The sequence below is a fragment of the Panulirus ornatus genome, chromosome 7 (genome assembly GCF_036320965.1).
Source record: "Panulirus ornatus isolate Po-2019 chromosome 7, ASM3632096v1, whole genome shotgun sequence".
Lineage (NCBI taxonomy): Eukaryota > Metazoa > Arthropoda > Malacostraca > Decapoda > Palinuridae > Panulirus > Panulirus ornatus.
The window spans coordinates 44,309,248-44,328,072 of NC_092230.1; the positions used below are offsets into that span (position 1 = coordinate 44,309,248).

Here is an 18,825-nt window from a genome sequence, read left to right on the forward strand (position 1 = left end):
GCAGCTGCAGGAGCGCCCGAAAAGAGGTCTTAAAACACTAGAGGCATGTATTAGAAATGACAATTACTTTACATAATTATATTATCGTGTTAAGTTTTTTTTCTTTTTAATCCATCTGCGTAATCTATACGCCACATTACGCACGGCGTATTGTACTGATAAATCTCATTTATCTTCATACTCATAAGTAATACGTAAACTTTATGAACAGTATTGAATGGTTAGATGTCATGAGAATTTCCACAGTGTATTTCCGTGATTTTTGAGATTGCTGTTGAGCAGCTAAACGCCATCATTTGTACCGCTTGTTAAGTGGGAGGGACTTACGATTGCCCCCCTCCCCCCCTTTACCTACCCCGGCACGTGGTGGGTCAGCACGTGGTGGACACACGGTGCGGTGTGTGTTGATCGGTGACGTAACGGTGGGGTTAGAAACACTGCGTCTTACCGCGTACCCTCTCTTGCGTCATACAGACGTACTCCACCACTGAGTATGCCACTGGACATGGCTTGGCATTTGTTAGATCCATCCTAGTGGTGTTTTGCCTTGCGACACACTGGACTTCTCCAGTGTTGCGACCTTGCAACACACTAGACTCCTACAGTGTTGCTGCGACCTTGCAACACTATTGTCCACTAGTGGTGTAGTCTTGTGTTACAGTGGACTCCATTAATGTTGTGACCTTTCAAAAGAGTCAGTGTTGCATACTCACCACTGAAAGAGTCAGCGTTGTACACTTGCCACAGGGAAAGTCAGTTTTGTAAACTCACACCACTGGAAATCAGTGTTGTACTCTCGCCACTGGAAAAGTCAGTGTTGTAAACTCCACCGCAGAGAAAGCCAGTTTTGTAAACTCACACCACTGGAAATCAGCGTTGTACTCTCGCCACTGGAAAAGTCAGTGTTGTAAACTCCCCACTACAGGAGGTCAGTGTTGTAAACTACGACTACTGGCTGAGTCAGTGTTGTAAACTCGCCACTGGAAGAGTCACTGTTGTAAATTCCCACTAAAGGAGGTCAGTGTTGTACACTCGCCACTGGAAAGAGTCTCTTGTACAATCTCCACTGGAGAAGTCAGTGGTGTAAATTCCCACTATAGGAGGTCAATGTTGTACACCCGCCACTGGAAGAGTCAGTGGTGTTAGACTACCACCACTGGAAAAAAAGTAATAATCGAAAGGTTTGATTAAGACTTTGGCCTTAACGCTGCTTTCACACAGTACCACACCACTGGGGCTGTCGTGCTGACGCACTTACGACACAGGTCGTAACTTACTGCCTGGGCTGGGAGATCGGTACGACTCTTGGGCGTGACGGAGGGTCGTACCGTCGCGTCATACCCAGGGGTCGTACTGGAGAGGTTTATTACGCGCCTCTTGCAGTACCTGGGTCCTGGAGTCGTCTTTACACCTGACTTAAAGTTTACACGCTTGACGTAAACATTTGGTGTAGGAACGGGTGGTTCCCAGACGATGGTGGAGGGAGGGAGGGAGGGACGACCCCCAGGCGTGGGTGGAGGGATGGACGATCCTCAGACGATGGTGGAGGGAGGGAGGGACGACCCCCAGGCGTGGGTGGAGGGATGGACGATCCTCAGACGATGGTGGAGGGAGGGAGGGACGACCCCCAGACGTGGGTGGAGGGATGGACGATCCTCAGACGATGGTGGAGGGAGGGAGGGACGACCCCCAGGCGTGGGTGGAGGGATGGACGATCCTCAGACGATGGTGGAGGGAGGGAGGGACGACCACCAGACGTGGGTGGAGGGACGGACGACCCCCCAGACGTGGGTGGAGGGACGGACGACCCTCAGACGTGGGTGGAGGGACGGATGGTCCTCAGACGTGGGTGGAGGGAAGGACGATCCTCAGACTTTGGTGGAGGGACGGACGACCCCCCCAGACGTGGATGGAGGGAAGGACGACCCCCCAGACGTAGGTGGAGGGACGGACGGACGACCTTCAGACGTGGATGGAGGGACGGACGACCCTCAGACGTGGATGGAGGGACGGACGACCCTCCCAGCCGTGGTTGGAGGGATAGACATGACCCCTTCTCCACCTCCGATGGAATAAGGGAAGAAGGAGGAGGAGAAGGGTTTACTGTCATCACCTATCCTGTAATTACCTATCTATCCCGTGATTACCTGTCCCGTAATTACGTGCCGTGTAATCACCTCTCCTGTAATCACATGTGTGTGTGTGTGTGTGTGTGTGTGTGTAAGCGTACACTGGCGGTGCTGCTCACCGTGGCTGTGTCCTGTGTGGTAGCGGCCAGGGGTGTGAGTGGCTCTCGTCCCTCGCTCCTCTCCTTATGAGTTCCCGCCGCACGCCACCCCTCCCTCCCTCACTCACTCCTCCCTCCTCCTCCTGCTAACCTCCCCACTGGCACTTCTTCCCTCCCTCCCTCCCCAGTTCCCCTCACCAGTGGTCTTCCCCTCGTCTGGTCTACCCTCCATGTTTCTTCTCTTTTCCCTTATACCATCCTGTGCCACACTCACTCTGCCACACTGTCTCTGCCACACTCTCTCTGCCACACTCATTCTGCCACACTTGCTCTGCCACACTCACACTGCCACACACTCACACTGCCACACTCTCTCTGCTGCACTCACTCTGCCACACTCACTCTGCCACACTCATTCTGCCACACTTACTTTGCCATACTAACACTGCCACACTCACTCTGCCACACTCACTGTGCCACACTCACTCTGCAACACTCACTCTGCCACACTCACTCTGCCACACTCACTCTGCCACACTAACTCTGCCACACTCACTCTGCCACACTCACTCTGCCACACTCGCTTTGCCATTCTCACTCTGCCACACTCACTCTGCCACACTCACTCTGCCACTCTCACTCTGCCACACTCACTCTGCCACTCTCACTCTGCCACACTCGCTCTGCCACACTTACTTTGCCACACTCACTCTGCCACACTAACTCTGCCACACTAACTCTACCACACTTACTCTGCCACACTCACTCTGCCACACTTGCTCTGCCACATTCACTCTGCCACACTCTCTCTGCCACACTCACTCTGCCACACTCTCTCTGCCACACTCTCTCTGCCACACTAACTCTACCACACTTACTCTGCCACACTCTCTCTGCCACACTTTCTCTGCCACACTCACTCTGCCACACTCACTGTCACACTCACTCTGCCACACTTTGCCACACTCACTCTGCAACACTCACACTGCCACACTCACTCTGCCACACTCGCTCTGCCACACTTACTCTGCCATTCTCACACTGCCACACCCTTACTCTGCCTCACACTTACTCTACCTCACCCTCATTCTACCTCACCTTTACTCTATCACACCCTTACTCTACCATGTCCTCACTCTGCCACACCCTCACTCAGCCTCACCCTTACTCTGCCACACCTTTACACCCTCGTTCTATCACACGTTCACCCTGCCACACCCTCATCCTGCCACACCCTCATTCAGCCTCACCCCTCACTCTGCCACACTCCATCTTTGCCACACACACACACACACACACACACACACACACACACACACACACACACACACACACACACACACACACACACCCTCCCTCCCTCACCCTAACTCTCGTTCTACCACACTTTCACCCTGCCACACCCTCACCCTACCACACCCTCATTCAGCCTCACCCTCACTCTGCCACACTCCATCTTTGGCACACACACACACACACACACACACACACACACACACACACACACACACACACACACCCTCCTTCACCCTAACAATCACCCTCCCTCACCCTAACCATCTCTTTACTTCACCTCTCGTTTACTACGATGGTTAGAGGATAGGACGAGCAATGGGATAGTCTGAAATGGAAGAGATGGTCCAAGTGTGCATAGTTTGTGTTCGCATATATGAGGAATATATATGTATTTTTTTCTAGATTTGGTATATTGGTGACTTTAATCATATACCCCGCGAGCAGACTGTGGTGTGTGTGTGTGTGTGTGTGTGTGAATGTAAATCATATCTTCTAGTCTTGGAATCATGTATTGTAGTTTTGGAGTCATATATTCTAGATTTTGGAGTCATATATTCTAGTTTTTGGAGTCATATATTCTAGTTTTGGAGTCATATAGTCTAGTTTTTGAAGTCATATATTCTAGTTTTGGAGTTATATAGTCTAGTCTTTGGAGTCATATATTCTAGTTTTTGGAGTCATATATCCTAGTTTTGGAGTCACATATCCTAGTTTTAGGGTCATATATCCTAGTTTTGGAGTCATATATCCTTGTTTGGGAGTCATGTATTCTAGTTTTAAAGTCATAGAGTCTAGTTTTTGAGACATATTCTAGTTTGGAAGTCTTATGTCTAGTTTTGGAGTCATATGTTATACTTTTGGAGTCATATATTCTAGCTTTGGAGTCATATGTTATACTTTTGGAGTCATATATTCTAGCTTTGGAGTCATATATCTTAGTTTTAGAGTCTCATATCCTAGATTGGGACTCGTGTATCTTAGTTTGTGAGTCTGATATCCAAGTTTTGGAGTCATGTATCCAAATTTTGGAGTCATATATTCTAGTTTGGGAGTCATATATTTTAGCTTTGGAGCCATATATTCAGTTTTGGAGTCATATATTCTAGTTTGGGAGTCGCATCTAGTTTTGGAGCCATATATTCAGTTTTAAGAGTCATATATTCAGTTTTGGAGCCATATATTCAGTTTTAAGAGTCATATATTCAGTTTTGGAGCCATATATTCAGTTTTAGAGTATTATATTCATTTTTGGAGTCGTATATTCAGTTTTGGAGCCATATATTCAGTTTTGGAGCCATATAGTCAGTTTTGGAGTATTATATTCAGTTTTGGAGTCGTATATTCAGTTTTGGAGCCGTATATTCAGTTTTGGGGTCATATATTCAGTTTTGGGGTCATATATTCAGTTTTGGAGCCATATATTCAGTTTTGGAGCCATGTATTCAGTTTTGGTGCCATATATTCAGTTTTGGAGTCGTATATTCAGTTTTGGAGCCATATATTCAGTTTTGGAGTCGTATATTCAGTTTTGGAGCCATATATTCAGTTTTGGAGTCGTATATTCAGTTTTAGAGCCATATATTCAGTTTTGGGGTCGTATATTCAGTTTTGGAGCCATATATTCAGTTTTGGAGTCGTATATTCAGTTTTAGAGCCATATATTCAGTTTTGGGGTCATATATTCAGTTTTGGAGCCATATATTCAGTTTTGGAGTCGTATATTCAGTTTTAGAGCCATATATTCAGTTTTGGGGTCATATATTCAGTTTTGGAGCCATACATTCAGTTTTGGAGTCGTATATATAGTTTTAGAGCCATATATTCAGTTTTGGGGTCATATATTCAGTTTTGGAGCCATATATTCAGTTTTGAAGTCGTATAATCAGTTTTGGAGTCATATATCCTGGTTTTGGTGTCCTAGTTTGGGAGTCCTGTATTCTAGTTTTGGAGGCATTGATTCTAGTGTGGGGGAGGGGGGGAGGATATAATATTATCTCTCCCCACTCCCCCAACCATGTCCACTTCCTCCCCTTCACCACACCCCATGACCCAGTAATCTCCCCCACCCACCCAACCCCCACCTTTTCCATAACCCACACCCGTGAAGGGCCTCCCCACGAGGGGCGCGTCGTGATGGCGCGGGCCCAGCGGGCGTGCGGCCTGCCGGTGGAGGCGGGAGAGTAGGTATTCATGTCAGGGGGCGTGGGGAGCCTGAGGGCGTGGCGGGTGGGCGGGACCATAGAGCCGCTAAGACCGTCGCTGTCATTGTCCTCTTAAAACGCTACACACACACACACACACACACACACACACACACACACACACACATATATATATATATATATATATATATATATATATATATATATATATATATATATATATATATATATATATATATATATATTCCAATGAGTCTACGGGGAAATGAAACACGTTAAGTTCCCAAGTGCACTTTCGTGTCGTAATCACGTTAGTGGAAATCAGTAATGAGAAATATGTGAGATGATGTCTAAGATTAGATCGTATACATGTAAGATTAGATCCTACTTATGTAAGATTGGATCCTTCATATATATAAGATTAGATCCTACATAGTTAAGATTAGATCCTTCATATATAAGATTAGATCCTACATAGTTAAGATTAGATCCTTCATATATAAGATTATATAGAGTTTCAACTTTTATGCTTCAGGTCCAGAGCAGAACACTTAGACGTTCACTTTGTAGGATCAGATGCTAAGCTAGTGAGATGAGACCAAGTTCTTGGGTTTGCAGGAGGTGTTGGCGAGGATCGTGTCCATTACTGCTGGACTGCTGGTGGTGACGTGGGCACCGCACCAGGTCATGGCGGGGAGGAAGCACGTCGTCTGCTACTATGCGTCCTGGGCACACTACCGCCACGGTCAGTCTGGGTCAACACATCCCAGGTCACAAGCTATACACTCTCTCTCTCTCTCTCTCTCTCTCTCTCTCTCTCTCTCTCTCTCTCTCTCTCTCTCTCTCTCTCTCTCGATCACCACAGGTCATTTGCCAAAGTCAGGATGATCTCTCTCTCTCTCTCTCTCTCTCTCTCTCTCTCTCTCTCTCTCTCTCTCTCTCTCTCTCTCTCTCTCTCACCACAGGTCAGCCAGGATGATGGCTGTTGTCAGACCTCGGGTCAGTCAGCAGGTCACGCCAGGTCACGTTGAAGTCATGGTGTAGATAATTAAGGTTATTTCTCTACCCCTTGTCTACCAGCCCCCTCCACTTTAGCTCCTGGCCAAAAGCCAGCCCATCCTAACCTGGTCACCTGGCGCGCCCCACTTGGGCTTATACCCAACTTACTCTGTCTTCCCAACTTCCATTGCCTTCCTTATACCTTATTTCCAACCCCTTTTAGGGCCTGATCCATCCAGTTGTGAACCCCCCTTTACCATCTCTCTTTGATTCCTCTAAAGCTCTCTCCGTCCCACTCCACCTATTCCCCTCCCATTCCAATCCACCCTGGCGCGCACCCCCCAGTCATTTCAAACCACATTCTCGCCTCCCATCCCATCACATCCCTACCTTGGCCCCTGGCCCGATATAGGGCAGGGCACACGAACCAGCTGCTCAGGGGCCCTGTGCAATATGGGGTTCCTCCACAAAAAAAAATTGTAAAAGACAAGTTTTGTTAATTCTTCAAGGGATATACACAGAGACAAGATTTAATAAGTGTTCAAGTGACATAGGCATAAGAATAAGTTTAGGTAGTGTTCAAGGGACAATTTAACAGCTAATTTAGCTCAATGGATCATAAATAGCGAAACGCAATAGTAATATCGGGTGGTTGTTTACATGAGGCAAGTCAACGTCAGCAAACACATGTACGGTAATTGTGTACGATAATCCACACGAAAGTCTGGTGCGTTCTATTGTCCCTTTAATTACCACTTTCTCTAGGGTTGTGTGTATTTACAAAATCAGCAGACATGACCTGATATCAAACTTGATGTATTTGATACAGATTTGTGTTGTTCTGTCTTTTTGAAACAAAAGAAGTCGTGTGGAGGACCAAAGCAATGGTTGACCAGTCATCCTATAACAGTACTAGTTATCACGCTCCTTCCTCTCATGAGGTTGTGATAACTGTTGTGATGTTGTGATGACCTGGTCAGTCACTCACTGTCCAGGGGCAGTGTCCACTGACCTAAGTCCAGCCCTGCGAGCCAGTAGTAGCCCTCCCCCCAGCTCCAACCTATTATGGACCCCAGACACAAGTCCAACCTACCCCCTCCGCCTCCATTTCATCCCACGTCCTCACTTTTCTTTTTTTTCTGATTTGGTTGAGGGGAAAAGGGGGAAGGGGGTTGGAAAGAGAAAGACACGGTTGAGAAATGGGAGAAATGGGAATTTGGTTATACTTAAGGATATGATTAGTTTGTTAGAGACGTAATTTTTGATGCCATTTATATTTATCTCCAGCAGTCTGGCCCTGTGTGTGTGTGTGTGTGTGTGTGTAGTGACGTTGTTCATCGTTGTTCTACGAAGGAAATCATCCAATCTGAACATTGTTCATTGTAATGCCGGAGCCTTTCTCAGTCTTTAAGACTCAGTGGGGGAAAATGTATGGTACATATTCATAGCCTACACGCCAAGGAGCCACACACCACACTGTTCTCCATCACCCACCCCCAATCCATCCTCTTCTCTTTTAAATAGGGTGGTTAGAGGCGTGGAGGAAAAGATGGGACAGGGGAAGGGGTTAATTTGAAATGGAAAACAAGACTGAAGTGTGTACAGATGTGCGGTGTAAGTTTTCTGGTGCATTTAAATCCTATGTTACACTCATCTAAGTGGCCGAAGACATCATGTGCGTCTCCTTCCCTTAAATCCTCATGCTTAAACTCTGGCTCCTTGATCCCCCTCTGCCCCTTCCACCTTTTCCCTCCCTCACATCATCTCTCCCTTACTCTCTCCCTTGCCCACGTCCTCCCACCATCGCACGCCCTCATTGTCTCCCACCTCATCCTCAACCCTCGCTCTTGCCTCCCTCACTTCCCACTCATGATGTCAGGCAATTGATTATAACAATAATAATAATAATAATAATAATGATAATAATAATGATAATAATAATAAAAATAATAATAATAATGATAATAATAGTAATAATGATAATAATAATAATAATAATAATAATAATAATAATAATAATAATGATGATAATAATGATAATAATAATAATTATAATAATAATAATAATAATAATAATAAAAGTAATAATAATGATAATGATAATCCCAAGAGGTTATCGTTGTAATAGATTCCAGTTCCTCAGACCTAAGTTAGGCTAGGCTGCATCAATGCATTTGATTCCCCCCCCCCCCCCCATCCATAGAACCTGTGTGTGTGTGTGGGTAATGCACTCTAGAGACACAGGAGGCATCATTTGTCAAATTACAGTTCCTGATTCACATGACGAGCCGTGTTGGTGCCCTGCAGTAGCTGATAATGAAAAGCTGAATTTTTTTTTCTATAGAGAAATCATCCATGAAGGCTACCATGTCTGGACCATTAACCCCCGTGCATCATATGTTGGTTTATACACATCAGTGATAGTATATATATATATATATATATATATATATATATATATATATATATATATATATATATATATATATATATATCCCTGGGGATAGGGGAGAAAGAATATTTCCCACGTATTCCCTGCGTGTCGTAGAAGGCGACTAAAAGGGAAGGGAGCGGGGGACTGGAAATCCTCCCCTCTCGTCTTTTTTTTTTTTTAATTTTCCAAAAGAAGGAACAGAGAAGGGGACCAGGTGAGGGTATTCCCTAAAAGGCTCAGTCCTCTGTTAACGCTACCTCGCTAACGCGGGAAATGGCGAATAGTGTGAAAGAAAAAAAAGAAAAGTACCATTTTATCATGCATCATTAGTACCGTAACCAAGTCACAGACATTCAATTAACTATCCAGTACCATTTGCACGGCGTGGATTGCACAGGCCTGGCCAAGTACACAGTGGAGGACATTCCAGTGGAGCTGTGCACCCACTTGGTCTACGCCTTCGCCGTCCTGGACTCCAAGACCCTCCTGGCGAAGCAGCACGACTCCTGGCTGGACAGGGACCTGAAAAATTACGAGAAGTTTGTCCAGCTCAAAAAGAAGAACCGCAATTTAAAGGTAAGTCGTTTCGACGTTTAAACAAAAGTCGTTTCGACGTTTAAAAACAAGAAGAATATGCAAAGAGAATTCGTCAGGAATTTTAGGGTTTATAGAATTTGACAAATAAAGGGGGGATTGGGGGTCTATAGAATTTGACAAATAAAGGGGGGGTTGGGGGTCCCACATTTGTGTTTGGTCACTGATAATCGCATAGTAGAAGAGTGTTGTGTAGGGGTAGGACTTTTCTATCTGAATTTTCCACTATGTCTTGATTAAGTCTTATTTCTATTGTCCTGATTGAGGGATGACTGACTCTCTCTCTCTCTCTCTCTCTCTCTCTCTCTCTCTCTCTCTCTCTCTCTCTCTCTCTCTCTCTCTCTCTCTGTAGTCACAGAAAACGTGGTCTGGGATGGGTGGTAACGTTTCGACTCCGTGGTGTAACGTAACGGTTAGCGTTGCTGACCATGACGCATTCACGGCCCGCCCAGGGTCGAGCCCGTAGGTTCCATGATTGGTTGTGGCGGTTTGACCGTTAAAAATAGGTACCTGGCTTAACTAAGATATATAGGGCTGTTGTCCGTAATACTGCTAATGTTTTTTTTTTTTCTTGGTATAAACCGTCCTCAGATAATTTTTAACTATAAAGTCCTGTTTATGGCTTTTCTTGGTTCTCAATGTTCACTTCTGGCCGTTTCTGTTGTTCATGGTTGTTCTTCATAACGTAACATCTGGTCATAATCATTTATTAAGAGATGTTATACTGAATGTTATATTGAACAGGATGTGTTTAGTTATTGTTTATTATTTTTTAAAATCAGTCATGTACTCTTTAATTAACTTGGCCATTATTGTACTTTTCGTGCGTCTGTTCACGTTTTCATATTCATGATATGTGACTGATTCCCCACTTGGGTACAGATGCCTCATATTCATTTCTTGTTGTTGGTTACCAGGTGCTGCTGGGTCTAGGGGGTTGGAATGACTCTCGCAGTAACAAATACTCACGGCTGGTAGCAGATGCAGGACTAAGACGGAAATTTGTGGATGAAGTGATCAAGCTGCTCCTCCAGTATGGCTTTGATGGCCTTGACCTGGACTGGGAGTACCCAGCCTATGAGGGAATTTCAGCTGACAAACAAGGTGAGAGGAGCAAGATTTTTGGATATACTTTTTATTTTTGCTCTTGATATGTTCCAACATGGGTTTTCCGTGCCTTCAATAGCCTTTTGTTGGAATGAACAAGGTGGTTAAAGGAAGCATAGTGGGAGAGTGAACCATTTGATTTCATGAGATATGGTTCACTTCACTTTAGCCGCATGTTTCCGTGAAGTCTAGCTGGTTGAATTTCAAGCCTCCTGCAAGCTTAGTAAGGAAACTATGGCAAAATTCTGAAAAAGTGTGTTTTCGTTATTATTTCCCATGAACAACACATGTAGCATTCCAGATCCAAAACCATTGCTAGTGAAGGAGAACACTGCAATATATTGCCACACGTCATCAGGATTAAGTGGAAGTAGAATAGATAGAATAACAGGTTCTGTGAAGCTTTACTTGACAACAATGGTAAAAGATAAAACTGATGTATTGTAATTCAGTATTTAACTGTTCTTTTCAGTGTCACTCACTCCAGAGAAGTTGCACCGGACTGGAAGCTTTGTTAGTGTAACACCAATATTCTAAAAAGTTATTAGACTCTGCCCAGAAATTATCACCCACTTAGCTTGATGTTGAAAGTTTTCAAATTGCTTATTTTTTATCTACGGTTTGATTTTTACCTACAGTGTCTATGTTTAACAAACTGCATATTTAAGAATTTATGGCATAATATTTTTATTATAGTGTGTCTATGTCTAACAAATTAACTAGGTTTCATTTGTGATATGATCAGTATGTATGATGAAATTAAAGTAGGTGATGTCATTTATATTTATTTTCAAAGATTGCCATAGAGTGCTAACATATGTTAAGTCTCATGGTGTGGATGGTACTGTACTTTGGTACTTAGAAAGGAACTTAGAAATTTGTTGACTGGGCATTAAGAAAGATTAATGACGAAGCTTCAGAATGGTTGAGCATAACAAATAATGTGTTGTAGGTTCTGTCTTAAGTGTTATTTTTTTTCTGTGTAAATTAATGATTGTGCTGGAAGATATCAAAATTTGCAGATAATACAAAGCTGGGAATTAGAGCTGTAACAGAAACTAAATGTGTACAAGCATTTCAGTAATGTAGTTAGCATTGCTGACTATTAACCTATTGGCCCAAGTTCGATCTGCAGCACAGGCAGACAGTGCACAGCACTTCAAACTGTTCATCCTTCCTGAGATTAGTGGATACATAAGTACCGACTATGGTGGGGTAAAGTATCACAAGTAGGACAAGCCAAGTCAACCAACACTGACAGGCTGAGGAGCTCAGTAAGGATTGGCACTTTTACTTTCTTTTTTTTTTACAACATTAATACAAATTCAGGGTGAGGGAGATTACTCAGTCTTCAGGCGGACGACCATATGTTTATAATGGTGGATATATGCATATTAAGAATAGCAGATCCCATACCCCCCCCCCACACACACACACACACACACACACACACACACACACACACACACACACACACACACACACACACACACACACCCCACCCCCCCACACACACACCTGACAAGGAAAGAAACCACTTTAGACTAGATATTTAACAAAGGTGAGAAAAGTTAGCTCCTAAGTTGATGTTGGCTACTTTTTCTTAAGAGAACATCGATTGATGTCAGTTGCTGTCTAAGAGTTGCTATCTTCGTTAGGTGCACAAAGTTAGAATGCTGTGTAGACAGTAGTGCCCATATGCCAGAATCATATGTTGCTGATTCTTTTGTATGACAAAAGCATAAGTCATTTTCAAATAAGGCAGACAGCTCATAACTGTGCAAATTGTACTCATCCATCCAATTGTCTTTTATCATACTAACAATATATGTCTCATTTTGAATGAGTTCATTAACATTCCCTCTTTAATACTTACTGTTTCCTCGGTTCAATGCACAGGATTCACAGCATGGCTGGTAGACCTCAAGTCAGCTTTCAGACCCCATGGTTTACTGCTAACATCTGCTGTGAGTGCAGGCCGACGAAACATTGACCGTGGTTATGACATACCTAAGGTTTCTGAGCTGCTTGACCTGGTGAGAAAACCTTACTACCCCCTACATCTCCTTTGTGTAGTTAGAGGTAAAGATTTAGCAAAAGAGTGCAGGTACTTTGTTTAATCTTTTTCTCTATATGATAATGAAGTGCTAAAGGTGAAGGGCCAGTCTTTGTTTATTATCATAGAGACATTTGAAACATATCCTAAACACAAATGCACCTATATGTTATTGAAGACTTTTTCTTTTGCGTGTGATCAAAGTTATTTTGGCAAGATATAACAATATCTTTTACATCAAATTAAGGAGACTAAACTGCAAACCATGTAACTTATTACATGTCACTTATAAGTATTTATTGGAGGTCTTGCAGTAAATGTGTTACTTTGTATGTTATGAAAATTATACCAGCTATTTATAAGTTAGTTATAGACTTTAAGCAATTCAAAATATTTATCTGTTAGAGAATTAGCTTTGAATTACAGTATCCCAGTACCACTTTTTTATAACTATGCCTTCCAAGCTGGAAAATTTAATGAACATTTCATTAAACCAAGTTTTGAAATGGCATTGACCTCTCTCGGATGATAAATTGTTTTCACTTAGCCATGCTGCCTTTGTGTTCAGAGCATATTTTTGTCCACATGATTTGAGTCAAGAAAGTGGAGGACAATGCTTTGTGTGCATTCTGTAAGAGTATAGCCCCCTTCATATGCTGGTTTTTGCTTTATTGGCATTTTAACACTGCTTTTCTATATTGTAGTTTCATTTTAGTAGCTTCTTATGCTGAATCCATTCCCACTTCACCATCTTGATAAATGGACTAATGTTTGTTTTATTTACATATTTTATCCATTAATGAATTCACCTGCAGAGTATATGTTTTTGTTTTCCATTTGCTGTTCATCTTTGTATCACACAATATCGTCTACCTTAATGCACATTTCTGTTTCAGCACATGTAATACACTCACTTTTTATTTACATATCCTATACTTGGATATATGTTACTGCATTTTTAACCTTCAATTGGTCTTTCTTGTTGCATTGCAGGGGATTCTTTCATAATGGCACATATGTTTTCCCTGTCTTACAAGAAGAAATGTGTTTTTATTTTGAACTTTCCTTTCACAACTTCCTCCATATACTTGATTTTCAGTCGGACTATCTTTTATTTCTCACTTTAATTATTTTCCAAACAACACTAGAGTAAGTTATCATTAATGTGTATTTCTATCTTCCTTTTCTGTTCATTAATTTGAATACCCTGGTATTTGTCTGTGTGGGAGGAGGCGAAAATCCTGGGAGCCTTGAAGAATGTGTGGAAGTCGAGAACATTATCTTGGAAAGCAAAAATGGGTATGTTTGAAGGAATTGTGGTTCCAACAATGTTGTATGGTTACGAGGCGTGGGCTATGGATAGAGTTGTGTGCAGGAGGGTGGATGTGCTGGAAATGAGATGTTTGAGGACAATGTGTGGTGTGAGGTGGTTTGATCGAGTAAGTAATGTAAGGGTAAGAGAGATGTGTGGAAATAAAAAGAGCGTGGTTGAGAGAGCAGAAGAGGGTGTTTTGAAATGGTTTGGGCACATGGAGAGAATGAGTGAGGAAAGATTGACCAAGAGGATATATGTGTTGGAGGTGGAGGGAACGAGAAGTGGGAGACCAAATTGGAGGTGGAAAGATGGAGTGAAAAAGATTTTGAGTGATTGGGGCCTGAACATGCAGGAGGGTGAAAGGCGGGCAAGGAATAGAGTGAATTGGATCGATGTGGTATACTGGGGTCGACGTGCTGTAAATGGATTGAATCAGGGCATGTGAAACGTCTGGGATAAACCATGGAAAGTTCTGTGGGACCTGGATGTGGAAAGGGAGCTGTGGTTTCAGGCATTATTACATGACAGCTAGAGACTGAGTGTGAACGAATGCGGCTTTTGTTGTCTTTTCTTAGCACTACCTCGCACACATGAGGGGGGAGGGGGATGTTATTCCATGTGTGGCGAGGTGGCGATAGGAATAAATAAAGGCAGACGGTATGAATTATGTACATGTGTATATATGTATATGTCTGTGTGTGTATATATATGTGTACATTGAGATGTATAGGTATGTATATTTGCGTGTGTGGACGTGTATGTATATACATGTGTATGGGGGTGGGTTGGGCCATTTCTTTCGTCTGTTTCCTTGTGCTACCTCGCAAACACGGGAGACAGCGACAAAGCAAAATAAATAAATAATAAAAATAGATATAAATATTGTCTGTTTGTAAATAGTTCCTCCCTTGAAGGAGTATATATATGCAGGATATAAATCAGATACTTTGTCAACACCATACTGTAAATCGTTCCCCCACCTCCATTGGATCTCATTATTTTACCTAAAAAGCATCTTCACTTTCTGTAAGATGTCGTCAGCCTCATTAGACCTGTATTTTTACTTTTTTCTCATTTGCTTCGTAATCACCAAATTTTAGATAAATCCCTATAGTATTTGAGCCTCTTCCTCTTTTCTTTAGGTCATTCTCATGGCATATGACTTTCATGGGTCCTGGGAGAACCGTGTGGCACACCATTCACCTCTCTACCCTGAGCCTGGTCAGAATCCTGAACTATGTGCTGACTTTGCAGTCAACTATTGGCTAAAGAAAGGCACTCCTGCTCACAAGGTAATTTTGCAGCAGTGCTTACAAGAAATATGAGGAGATAGGAGAGATTTCAACTACTTTGTTTCCTAAAAGTGGACAGGAAGGTGGTTTACAAAATACTTATCTTGGAGTAAGGTAAGTGAGAGGTGGGAGTAACGCATACTAGTAAGAAATTACATGATCCTCTTATACCTAAGTCAGTTTCCCACTCACTAATAAGGTTGCAGAAGATTCAGCAAACAGTACATCTCAACTTCTTTTTCAATTGAAGAACCAATAGTAGTACTTCAAAAAAGTTCTTTAAATACTTTTGCTGTTTGTTAACACCCTGATTAAGCATTTTCATATTTAGTACAAGTGCATTTAGGTTATCCATGTTTGATTTAGTTAACATGGTAATACTTAGGGTGACATAGGGCAGCAAGGAATAGTTTTCAGGACAGAAAGTACTGGTTGTTTCAGTGATATATTTTCAAGAAAACGTTATTAGTGATCAGGAAAGTTGTCTGAGTACTATGGGATTTATGAGGAGGAAAATGGTGGGAGTGAGTAGTTATAGCACTGGACAGCATCATTTGGCCATTCTCCAATGTTGTTATGGGTATCTGCTTAGTGTAGGTTGAATTCAAAGGTCAGTAACCAACTGGTCAGCATTTGTATTTGACTGTATCTTTGGCATATGTGTGATATGATTTCTAATTCTCTTCAGGAGTTAGCAGATGAGAGCTTGAAGGGCCTGAACCTGTTAATCAACCCTAAAATAGCAGGCATAGTCCAGAAATTTCATCCTAGTGTGAGAGAAAATTTTCCTACATGAAATTATGAATTAGCATTGAAAGCTAGATGAAAATACATATAAAAGTTATTATTACATTTGTGTTGGAATGATCCACTACCTCAGATATGTCACCCATATGTATGACAGCTACCAGTAAGAGAACAGGATAAGAAGGTGACCTCTCTTTCTTTATTTAGAGCTTTTTTTTTTGCACTGTATGCTCATTTCATGTAGAGGCATAGTGATGGTGGCAAATAGTGTGATTGTATTTAAAAATATTATACCTTTCATATGAAACATCAGTGCTAGGAAATTGGTTGGTATATGTTGGGAGGTTACTGATTGACTTTTTTCTTTCTTTATCTTGAACTTTGTTTCACACTCAACTCGTATTTTATGCACATGCGCAGAATTGTTGGTAAGTTACGTGAAGATATGTAGAAATATTGGACTGTTCTCACTAGAAATAAGTGAATGGCTGACATGTATAGAAATATCCTATCTCTTTACCTATTATTTTCCAGGCTTCCATTGCTCCATGATTTAAAAGATAAAAAAAGTAGATGCAGTTCTTTTGTAATTTCTTCCACAAGTGAAAGGCCTTTGGGGACACCTTCCCCAGCTAGTCTCCCTCCTTCTCACATAGTCCCACTAAACTCACTCTCTTAGTCATTTATATCCTCACATTTTTCATGTTATCCTTCCTCACTTTCCACACTTTCCTCCTCTTCAGTTACATCATCCAGCATCCTGTATGAGATCAATGTGTATGAATGACCTATAGATTGACATCAACCTTGCACTTATAATAGTGATTGCAGGGGTACTGAGGATTGCAGAATTTTTCCTTCACTTTCTTGGTGATGGAAGAGACCTTTAGAGGTAACCAGTGGTGCAATCAGTCAACTGGATATTCAGTCATAATTGAGAAAAGTTAGCACATCAGTTGTTGTGAGCCACCATTTCCTAAGTGCGCATCAATTGATATGAGCCACTGTTCCCTAGAATGTGTGACAGTGAACTGAAAAGATTTCTATTTTTGATTGTATAACCTAACTTTTACAGCTGGTTTTGGGTCTTCCTCTCTATGGACGGTCATGGACTCTAGCAGGGCCCGAAAACTTCCCTGGGGCAGCTGCAGTAGGACCAGGAAGAGCTGGCCGATATGTCAAGGCCACTGGTAATTTGGCATTCTTTGAATGCTGTCTAGCACACAAAAAAGTAAGTGTTGTTTGATTTAATTAGTTCCTTATCCATGTCAATTATATTTGTTATATTTACATATACCACAGATATGTAGCTAAGTTTCAACTTGCTATCTTCTTTTTTTCTTCTATTAGATTTTCATATTAGTTGTACCCATTAACCATAACTGCATGTTTACAGGAGGGCTGGACAAAGGTGACTGGTGATGGAGGACCTTACATAACAAAAGGGGACCAGTGGGCAGGCTATGACGATGTTGATGCTGTAGTGAAAAAGGTCAGGAAGCTTGATGTTGAGATTTTAGAAAATATACTCTAATACAGGATGACTGTTATGTGTGATATGATATTGTTTGTATGCAATTTGCTATTTTATTCTCTTATGCTGTCACTTATTTGTATAAAAAGTCTTCCACCGTCCTTTTTACCTCAGACAGTCACAAATGTAACTTACATCCTCCAATCACCTAGAATAGGCAGTTACCCCCATTCAACAAAACCAACAGTTGTAGGCATCACATATAGCACTCACATATGTGACACACTCCTCATACTATAAACATCAGCAGAATTGCAACACACACACTAAATGCTCTCATAACTCTAACTGGCACCAGGTTTGTATTAGAAAAAATCAACCCACATAACCCCTTGTGACTAAGAGGGGAGGGAGCAGGTGGGCTAGAAACCCCCTTCTTATATCTAAATTTTTAAAAGATGAAACAGAAGATGCCAAGCAAGTAGTGCTCATTCTCTTACAAGGCTTAGGCTTGGGTTTCTGAATATTTGTGAATATAATCAAGATGAGAAGAAAAGAGAGATAGGTAATTACTTTTAGAAAAGGAGAAAGTTTGAGAGTATGAATGAAAGTGGGTTTGTTGGGTTTAGCACAGCAAAGAAACAGTATGGCTAGGATGTGTGTTTGGGTGGGGAAGCCTTGGAGGAGGTTAAATGTTTGAAATGAGTGGAACCTTGAAAGTATTGGTGAGTCATAGTTTGGGTGAAGGTTCAAAGTTTCTGGGAGCATCGTGAAGTATGTGGAAAAAGTGGTCACTGTCTAGGAGAGCAGAAATGGGTATGCTTGAATGTGTAATAGTCCCGACTGTGTTATGTGGGTGTGAGGCATGGGATGGTACTGAGAATGCATGGAAGAGGGGGACTGTGTTAGAAATTATATGTTTAAAGACAGTGTGTGGTGTGAAGAGGGATGATCAATTAAATAATGTTAGGGTAGGACAGAGATGTGGTAATAAGAAGAATATGGTTCATAGAGCTGAAGAGGGTGTACTGAAGTGGTTTGACATGTGGTAAGAATAAGTAAGGAGAGGTTGACAAAGGGGATATGTGTGCCAGAAGTGGAAAAGGCAAGGAGAAAGGGAGG

General features: G+C 42.3%; 1 protein-coding gene across 8 annotated transcripts in view; it reads left to right on the plus strand.

The window, feature by feature from the left end:
* Positions 1 to 18,825, plus strand: part of LOC139749590 (chitinase-3-like protein 1) — a 94,029-nt gene that overhangs the window by 61,901 nt on the left and 13,303 nt on the right. For 4 of the 8 annotated variants that reach the window (XM_071663676.1, XM_071663675.1, XM_071663674.1 and 1 more), the window contains 7 exons: positions 6,304 to 6,430; positions 9,516 to 9,694; positions 10,630 to 10,816; positions 12,719 to 12,855; positions 15,333 to 15,482; positions 17,305 to 17,460; positions 17,626 to 17,721. In XM_071663676.1, coding sequence (XP_071519777.1) covers positions 6,373 to 6,430; positions 9,516 to 9,694; positions 10,630 to 10,816; positions 12,719 to 12,855; positions 15,333 to 15,482; positions 17,305 to 17,460; positions 17,626 to 17,721 — 963 coding nt within the window. In that variant the 5' untranslated portion in view covers positions 6,304 to 6,372. Of the gene's footprint in view, positions 1 to 6,303; positions 6,431 to 9,515; positions 9,695 to 10,629; positions 10,817 to 12,718; positions 12,856 to 15,332; positions 15,483 to 17,304; positions 17,461 to 17,625; positions 17,722 to 18,825 lie in introns of those variants that run through there. The other 4 variants (XR_011712992.1, XR_011712991.1, XR_011712993.1 and 1 more) reach the window with 1 other exon arrangement.